The sequence below is a fragment of the Scylla paramamosain genome, chromosome 3 (genome assembly GCF_035594125.1).
Source record: "Scylla paramamosain isolate STU-SP2022 chromosome 3, ASM3559412v1, whole genome shotgun sequence".
NCBI classification, from domain to species: Eukaryota; Metazoa; Arthropoda; class Malacostraca; order Decapoda; family Portunidae; genus Scylla; species Scylla paramamosain.
In genome coordinates, this window is record NC_087153.1 from 619,938 (window position 1) to 629,496 (window position 9,559).

The 9,559-nt window shown below is 40.4% G+C and overlaps 1 protein-coding gene across 6 annotated transcripts in view; it reads right to left on the reverse strand.

Moving 5' to 3' along the window:
- LOC135089016 (zinc finger and SCAN domain-containing protein 2-like) overlaps positions 1-9,333 on the reverse strand; it is a 44,741-nt gene extending 35,408 nt beyond the window's left edge. For 3 of the 6 annotated variants that reach the window (XR_010261364.1, XM_063984186.1, XM_063984180.1), the window contains exons 1-3: positions 9,231-9,333; positions 8,108-8,878; positions 3,890-3,933 (exon numbers count right to left, since the gene is read on the reverse strand). Coding sequence is in view for 1 of the 6 variants with exons in the window: in XM_063984197.1 (XP_063840267.1) it covers positions 1,560-3,761 (2,202 nt within the window). In the remaining 5 variants the exon portion in view is untranslated. The other 3 variants (XM_063984156.1, XM_063984167.1, XM_063984197.1) reach the window with 3 other exon arrangements.
- Positions 9,334-9,559: the final 226 nt, after the last annotated feature.

The window sequence follows — 9,559 nt, forward strand, 5'->3', positions numbered from 1 at the left end:
ATTATGGAAAAATTGGAGGAAGATTGCTGGAGTGGATGGAGGATTATCTGGATGACAGAGAGATGAGAACTGTAATACAAGACCAAAATTCATCTTGGCTGAAAGTAACTAGTGGTGTCCCACAGGTGTCAGTGTTGGGACCGATAATGTTTGTGATATATGTGAATGACATAAATGAAGAAATAGATAGTTATATAAACTTATTTGCAGATGATGCTAAGCTGATGAGAAGGGTAGAAAATGTAAACAACTATATGGTACTGCAAGATGATTTAAATAAGATATATAGATGGAGCAAATCTTGGCAAATGGAATTCAATTTAAGTAAATGTAAAATAATGGAGTTTGGTAAGAATAAGAAAAGAATACAATATCATTATGAGATGGTAGGTGTGAAGTTAAAGAAGTCAAAAGAGGAAGTGGATTTGGGAGTAGCATTTACTGAAAATTTGACTCTGGACAGACACATTGATAAAATTACTGGAAACAATGAATTTGTTAAAAAGAGTAAGAATGGCATTCTCATACTTGGATGAAGGAATGATAAAGAAGTTGTTTATTTCCACAATAAGACCAAGACTGGAATATGCAGCTGTGGTGTGGTCTCCTCATACAAAGAGGAATATTATAAAATTGGAAAGAGTACAAAGAGCAGTCATTAAGATGGTTCTGGAGTTGAGTAAGTTGACTTATGAAGAGATTAAAAATGTTGGAAATTCCTACCCTTGAAAATAGGAGAGAGAGAGAGAGAGGAGATTTAATAAACATCTATAGAATGCTAAATGGTATGGAAAATGTGGACAAAGAATGTTTTATAAATTTAGACACAGAGTACAAGGGGACACTAAGAAGTTGAAGAAAGTTCACTGTAGAACGGACATCAAGAAGTATAGTTTTCCTCACAGAAGTGTAAACAAATGGAATTAACTCAGTGAAAACATTGTCAATGTTGTAACTGTCCATGTTTTTAGGACCAAACTGGATAGATATGGAGATGGGATACTATGAGATTACTCCCTTCCCATAAACCACAACTAGGTAAACACACACACACACACACACACACACACACACACACACACACACACACACACAAAGTGAGCATGCTAAAAATGAATTGTGAATAGTATATCAATTTTCATGTAAGAACTTACTTGCATAAGCTGAATTAAGGATCAAAATGCATATATATCTGAATAATTTAATACTCTAAATGGATAGGTATGCAAATCATCTTGTGTATGTTATTACATCTCTAATAAGAAAATCCTGCCATAGCTAACTGCTTAAAGATCAAACAAGACTATTTGTCATCACATCAGATTACAAGAGAAAAATTTTCTGCAAAGCAGTAATGTCTGACTTTAAAATAAAATCCTTCCATTACCTGCATTTTTCCTGATATTTGCTATCCAAAAAATATATCTGACAGTTATCTATACCTGTTTTCAGAGACAACAGACTTCAATCACAGGTTATTTATACTTTCTAGCTCTATTGATGTTATTGATGCTCCCTATCTTCTATTAAACACAAAATTTTGCCTACTATTACCTTACCTCAAAGTGGTCTTCCACTACCTCCTCCTCCACCTCCATCTTGATGTCATCCTGGTCCAGCAGCAGGCCCAAGGGAGAAGCAGCCAAGGCTGGGCTGCTGTTGGTCTTTGTTGCCTCCTCCCCACACTGGGAATGATCTGACAATTTCTTGAGTAGCTGGTGGTCTGGTGCCACACTCAGGTTGATCTTGGAGTCCATGGGAATTATCACCATGGGCTGAGTAGTCCCCTTGGTGGTATTACTTACAGATACTTTTCCTTGGAGAGCAGATAGTTCTCTGGAGGAGTGGGGTGCCTCACTGTGCCATGTGGCTGGACTGACAGGTGATGCTGAACCAGCTGTTTGAATGTCAACTGACTCATGGGACTCATAACCAAAGTCATCATCTAGAAGGTCCCTGAAAGTCTGTCCAGTGGAACCTGGTGGGGCAGCAGTGGGTGGTTTGAATTGATGTGGAAGTGGTTGAGAGGTCTTAACTAAGGAGTTTGGGAGGTATGCTTGCAGCTTAGCTATGAGATTCTGATTTATCAGGTACCTACTGTGGCCACTCTCACGAGAACCAAATGCAATTGTTTGACAGGGAAGTTTAAGAAGCCTGCGTGGTGGAGTTGGAGCTGGCTCTAGCGTCACACTGGTCATGGTGAGACAGTCCTGCAGGTGGTCCATGTAGTCTTCCATATCATCACACAATACATTACACCGTCCACACACATATTCCCCATCTTCTTCCATACAGCCTCTTGCCTGCAGAGTGGGATGCCAAGAAAGGCTGACATGGGGATTTCTTTTTAACTGTGCAATTTTTTCCATGATTAGTTCACTCTGGGGAATCTTGTGCTCAGAAAACTCTGTCTTCTGTATGTATTGCTTAGCTTGCTCTATGTTCCTTGTTTCTATAACTGGGATTTTAGAAGAGTAACTCTGCTCCTCATTTCTGTAATCATAAGGACTTTTTAATGAATATGTTGTTTCAATGGAAGGAAGGAAAGTGGATTCCTCTTCTTCAAGGTTATCTTGCTTTGAAACTATGACTGGTTCTGAAAGAGAGGTTTCCTCAGCAATTTCTGAAGCAGTGGACATTGTCACACCACAAACAGACATGTTTTTATTGGTTGGAGTTTCTAATGTTTGGATCTGCTTAGCCTCACCTGCTAAAGTAATCATAGAGACTGGCTGCTGGACCTTTTCCTGTGATGGGGGTGTGGGGCTCCTCTGGGATTTTCTGGAGGATGATTTATTACTGTTCTTGGTCTTGGGTTGAATCTGCACAAAACTGTTCATAATCTTAGCTGCCTCAGGGTTCAAAGGTAATTTTGTAGCCAAACTAGCAGTTACTTTTTTTCTAGTACGTCTCACTTTCTTTACAACTTTTGTGCACTTGTGGTTAGTAAATTGGAAAAGACTATAGAAAGTGCTACTGCACTCAGAACATACGTAAGAGTGAACTTCCTTCATGTGTTTCTTCACCTCATCTGCAGTTGAGAAGTCAATGGAACAAACAGGGCACTTAGGATCTATCTCCCCTTTCTCACTCATTGGTAGAGATAGTTCACTCTTCTGATCTAGGCCACACTGCTCACCATCAACATTTATTTGTGTTGCAAAACTGTCACTGTTGATTTTGGTTTTACGGCTGTCCTTCCCACGGCGGGATTTATGAGTGCTAAGGTAGTGAGTCTGCATATCTTTAAGGGAAGGAAAGCTTTTGTCACACAGCACACACTTGACATGGTTGTCAGAGGCATCCTGGTCTGTCCTCTCAAGTTCCTCTGAGGTATCAGTGCTTGCAGTTTGGACAACACCAGAAGTTGGTTCAGCTGGATTGATTACACATTGTTTAGAATCTGAATTATTGCACTGAATAATAACATTACTATTAGTAACTGGGACATCCTCTGAAGAGGGACAAGTAGTTACAGGGACATTCTTCTCAACCAAAATGCTGCTCTTTACAGCTACATTTTGAGTGTTATTATTACTGTAGGTCACAGGAATGGTAGTGGTAGCAGGGGGAGTGTTGGGCTTGGAAATATTCAGCACCAGGACAGGCACCCACTGCTGTGTTGCCTCTGCAGGTGCTGGCTGTGAGGGATGAGCAGGGACCACTACTGGAGCACCACCTGAGGTTCTGCCTTTTTTTGGGTCTATTTTCCTGCGACTTGACCTCAAAATTCTTATTTTATCCATGATTGAAGTCTTCATTTGGAGAGACTGAATTTAACTAAATCAACTACAAACAGAAAAAGAGCAGAAACTGATAAATCATGCAAAGCAAAAGGCAAACTTTTCAAACAAAGCAGTTCTATTGAAACACACAAACACAGCCTTACTTTGATGTTCTGTGTAGTTCCTCACACCTCCATCTTACTTGATTCTGAAAATTGAAGAAAATGAACAAAAACAGCAAATAAACATCTTACTACTTAAATTGCATATGCAGTCATGATAATAGTTTCAAACAAAATACCTGTTGTAGATTAAGTAAAGGTTTCCACTGAATCTCATATTAAGTAATAGAAAGAACCATAATAATATCTATTTATTGACTTAGGGGCATAAGCAGCTATAAGGAAATCTAACTCTCCTACAGTCCTGCTAGCCAAGATTGGATTACTACATACTGAGTTAGTCACCAGTGATATGGAGTATCTCACCCCCAGTAAATAGTACAGGTCCAGCTATGGGTCACATCTGAGTCACCTAAATGACTGCATGAGAATGGTAGTTATAAATTACACCAATGAGATATACAAGTTAGCAGAAGGAATGCAGAGCCAGTCTTCTCACTAAATTTTTGAAAGGTGTCCTATCACTCCAATCCCTCCTCAGGATCCCCCTAAGCGAAGGTGCCTCTGGCGTTTTGCCTCTGCTAGTTGGGGGGACCCGAGGAGGTATTTTGCTGATTTTCCTTGGAATGACTACTGCTTCCGTGTCAGAGACCCGTCTTTGTGTGCTGAGCGCATAACAGAGGTGATAGTGTCTGGCATGGAAGCATACATTCCTCACTCTTTTTCTCGTCCTAAACCTTCTAAACCTTGGTTTAACACAGCTTGTTCTCATGCTATACATGATAGAGAGGTGGCCCACAAACAGTACTTAAGCCTTCCATCACCAGAATCTCATGCACTTTATATTTCTGCCCGGAACCATGCCAAGTCTGTTCTCCAACTAGCCAAAAACTCCTTCATTAACAGAAAATGTCAAAACCTTTCAAGATCTAACTCCCCTCATGATTTCTGGCATCTAGCCAAAAATATCTCCAATAACTTTGCTTCTTCTTTCCCTCCTCTATTTCAACCAGATGGCACCACTGCTATCACATCTATTTCTAAAGCTGAACTCTTTGCTCAAACCTTTGCTAAAAATTCTACCTTGGACGATTCTAGGCTTGTTCCTCCCTCTCCTCCAACCTCTGACTACTTCATGCCACCTATTAAAATTCTTCGCAATGATGTCTTCCATGCCCTCGCTGGCCTAAACCCTCGGAAGGCTTATGGACCTGATGGGGTCCCTCCTATTGTTCTCCGAAACTGTGCCTCCGTGCTTGCACCTTGCCTAGTCAAACTCTTTCAGCTCTGTCTGTCAACATCTACCTTTCCTTCTTGCTGGAAGTTTGCCTACATTCAACCTGTTCCTAAAAAGGGTGACCGTTCTAATCCCTCAAACTACCGTCCTATTGCTTTAATTTCCTGCCTATCTGAAGTTTTTGAATCTATCCTCAACAGGAAGATTCTTAAACATCTATCACTTCACAACCTTCTATCTGATCGCCAGTATGGGTTCTGTCAAGGCCGCTCTACTGGTGATCTTCTGGCTTTCCTTACTGAGTCTTGGTCATCCTCTTTTAGAGATTTTGGTGAAACTTTTGCTGTTGCCTTGGACATATCAAAAGCTTTTGATAGAGTCTGGCACAAAGCTTTGATTTCCAAACTACCCTCCTACGGTTTATATCCTTCTCTCTGTAACTTCATCTCAAGTTTCCTTTCTGACTGTTCTATTGCTGCTGTGGTAGACGGTCACTGTTCTTCTCCTAAATCCATTAACAGTGGTGTTCCTAAGGGTTCTGTCCTGTCACCCACTCTCTTCTTATTATTCATTAATGATCTTCTAAACCAAACTTCTTGTCTTATCCACTCCTACACTGATGATACCACCCTGCACTTTTCCACGTCTTTTCATAGACGTCCAACCCTTCAGGAGGTAAACATATCACGCAGGGAAGCCACAGAACGCCTGACTTCTGATCTTTCTAAAATTTCTGATTGGGGCAGAGCAAACTTGATATTGTCCAATGCCTCAAAAACTCAATTCCTCCATCTATCAACTCGACACAACCTTCCAGACAACTATCCTCTCTTCTTCAATGACACTCAACTGTCCCCCTCTTCTACACTGAACATCCTCGGTCTGTCCTTTACTTATAATCTGAACTGGATACTTCACATCTCATCTCTAGCTAAAACAGCTTCTATGAAGTTAGGTGTTCTGAGACATCTCCGCCAGTTTTTCTCACCCCCCCAGCTGCTAACTCTGTTCAAGGGCCTTATCCGTCCATGTATGGAGTATGCTTCACATGTCTAGGGGGGTTCCACTCATACTGCTCTTCTAGACAGGGTGGAATCAAAAGCTTTTCGTCTCATCAACTCCTCTCCTCTAACTGACTGTCTTCAGCCTCTCTCTCACCGCCGCAATGTTGCATATCTAGCTGTCTTCTACCGCTATTTTCATGCTAACTGCTCTTCTGATCTTGCTAACTGCATGCCTCCCCTCCTTCCGCGGCCTCGCTGCACAAGACTTTCTTCTTTCTCTCACCCCTATTCTGTCCACCTCTCTAATGCAAGAGTTAACCAGTATTCTCAATCATTCATCCCTTTCTCTGGTAAACTCTGGAACTCCCTGCCTGCTTCTGTATTTCCACCTTCCTATGACTTGAATTCCTTCAAGAGGGAGGTTTCAAGACACTTATCCATCAATTTTTGACCACTGCTTTGACCCTTTTATGGGACTGGCATTTCAGTGGGCATTTTTTTTATTAGATTTTTGTTGCCCTTGGCCAGTGTCCTTCCTACATAAAAAAAAAAAAAACTTAAATTTTTTACTACCGCTTTGGACCCTTTTATGGAACTGGCATTTCAGTGGGCTTTTTTTTTTCTTACTGGATTTTTGTTGCCCTTGACCAGTGTCCTTCCTACATAAAAAAAAAAAAAAATTCTTTTTTAATTTGTTTACTCTAGAGTCTAGATCTTCTAGAAATTAATATAATGGCTATTCAAACTTATAGGAGCAGTGCAAAGAACTTGGAACTGACTTTTAACAAATTTGCTATTGGTATATACAATTGATAAATCTTTATTTAATAAAGTAAATTGAATGCAGATGTAGTGATTGATCTTAACAATAACCTCCTTCTCTGAAATATAAACATTTTGAAATTGTAACCAGTGAACAAAACTCATGATGGCATGTCACCAATGCACTCAGTCATGGATGAGTTACACAGATTCTTTTGGCTATTTTTATGCATAATACAATACTTAATTGTGGCTGAACCAATTTTCATAGAACACAAAGGGAAAAATGTATGAAATCATGTTTTATCTTTTATGATGATAATGGGCAGGCAGAAAAGGCTACATCTGCACATGAACTTCATATATCCCAGTATTAACCTATGACTATACTAGTGTGCTTAACAACTGCATATCAGACACCTGCAGTTCCTCCTTAACATATCTCTGACCACTAAAAACCACACCGTTTAGAAACTTTTTTGATGCCCCATTAGCAGTGTGTGCCCCCTTTAATAACCACTGACCTACGTATGATAAACCAAGTCTCATAGGCTAAGAAACCATCTATTCAGCAGTCTGTGTTTAAGTTTGAATTTAAAGCTGTGTTTCTGACACCATTTTTGTCAGACTCTCTGCAATAACAACCAAGGGAGGACATGGTTTTTGTGCCAAATCGGCACAATTTTAAGGAGGATGCCCCAGCAAAATGATTATGAAGTCTGGTTAGATTTAGTTCAGAAATGCCTGAAGCTCACTACATTCTTGCATGCCCACTAGTCTCCAAGTTTGGTGTGCATTGGAAAAGGGATAAAGATAAATCAAAGTGTTGTACAAAATTGCAGATTTACCTATTACTCACAGATTTTCTCAACTACCCAACATGATTACAAAATATATAAATTATTATTATTAAATTTTCCCAACCCTACTGTTCAGTTTAGCTTACAGCTTTCTACATTATGTAGGGTGACAAACCACTAAATTCGCTATTATTGATTTCGCCTTTACTGACAATGCTGTGCAGGCCACTGACAACACAGACATTGCCGCTGACGAGTCCCTGCAATCAGCTGACGCCGCCCACAGCCCCTTCAAGCCTGTCCTGGGAGGTGGCCAAACAAAAAAAACACCATCATAGCGCCCTGTGCTACCTCCTAGATTCAACGGTTATGTTACATGAACGAATACTACTTTCCTGGAGGCCAATGATGATTAGAAAATGTTTACATTTTTATCAAAAAGCAGAAATTTACTTACTGTGAGGATTGTTTACATCTCGGTGTTCACTAGAAAATGGTTCCATTACAGCGTTTCTACGATGACTTTTACTTTCAAGAAATACTTTTCTTTCAGGTTGCCTTTTGCCATTGTTTGCACAATTATTATCTATGTCCAGATATTATATTTTCCAGTTTTTCTTTAGTATATCATGGGAGTGCATTAAGGTTTTCTTCATATAGACACTACGCTGAAGATGTCTACTGAAGAATATGATCTCGGCGCAGTCCTGCCACACCTGCCTTACCTCCCTGTCACCTCCACCTCTGTATAGACCTTCATCACTCCCGTAGTCCCATTACTCTCAGTGTCGGAATCACTCGCCCATAAGGTACAAGTACCCATTAAAATATGTATGTCGAACCACTCAGATCACATGAAAATTTCATCACTTTTACATAATTTCGTTTAAATCCTCTCTTTTAAAGGGACGTGATTTACGTATAAAGACAAGGTCTAATTGCCTTTTCTTTTTTTCTAAGATTTCATTTAAAAGTCAGTGCAATATTTGTACTTCACGTCATCAAGTTAAACTTAGCGGTCACATAAACCTTTGAGATTCATTTGTAGATCCAGGTGTGCAGCATCAAGGCGACCTCTACACCTGTCGCCTCCTGCTGCCGCGGGAATCCTGGGAGTCGAGAGAGGATGGAAGGTGAGGGTGGTGGTTGGCGGAGGCGATGTGAGGGGTGTGGGTTGTCTGCTGCTTTGGGACCTTCGGCGCGGGATTGCCTCAGGTGACCGGCGTACCTGTCCGAATTTCAAATTATGTTCATGTTGTGTACTGAAAATAAAGATAAATTGGCATGCAAGAGGAACTACAAATGATAAAGCACGAAGTAATTCTTAGTTGTAAGAACTACAAATGGGATAGTGCAAATGTCCCTTTTTTAAATATACAACACTAGTAATTTAAAAATACTTAAAACCGGCAACTAGACGAGGAAGAAGTGAACCTGTCTTCCTGCACACACACACACACACACACACACACACACTATCCTCCCTTTCTCAGCCGTCCTTTTTTTTTTTTTTTTTTTTTTACAGTGTTAAGATTCTTCTTCAACAAGAAGTTTCGATCAATGCTTTCTTACAATCTTACCTTGATCCATGAGAAAATGCACTTGCCGCACTGAGAGGAACAGGTGGCAGGTGGACGCTGCCTGTGGCCCAGGTGAACCTGTCGGCTATCTCCCCCTTGTCATGCCGCCCTCCGCTGCCATTGTTTTCCCATCGACAAATCAGATTGTATTTTTAAACCTGTTATCCAACGATGTTATTCAGACAGAACAGAGAAGAGATTACGTAACATTATTAAGAAAGTCTGTAAGATATGCTCTGGGAGTGTGTTGCATAAAAGTGATCGTTCAGAAAGCGAGAGTAAAAATAGCGACTGGGCAGTTATCGGCTAGCGAGAGGTTTATGCCCTGA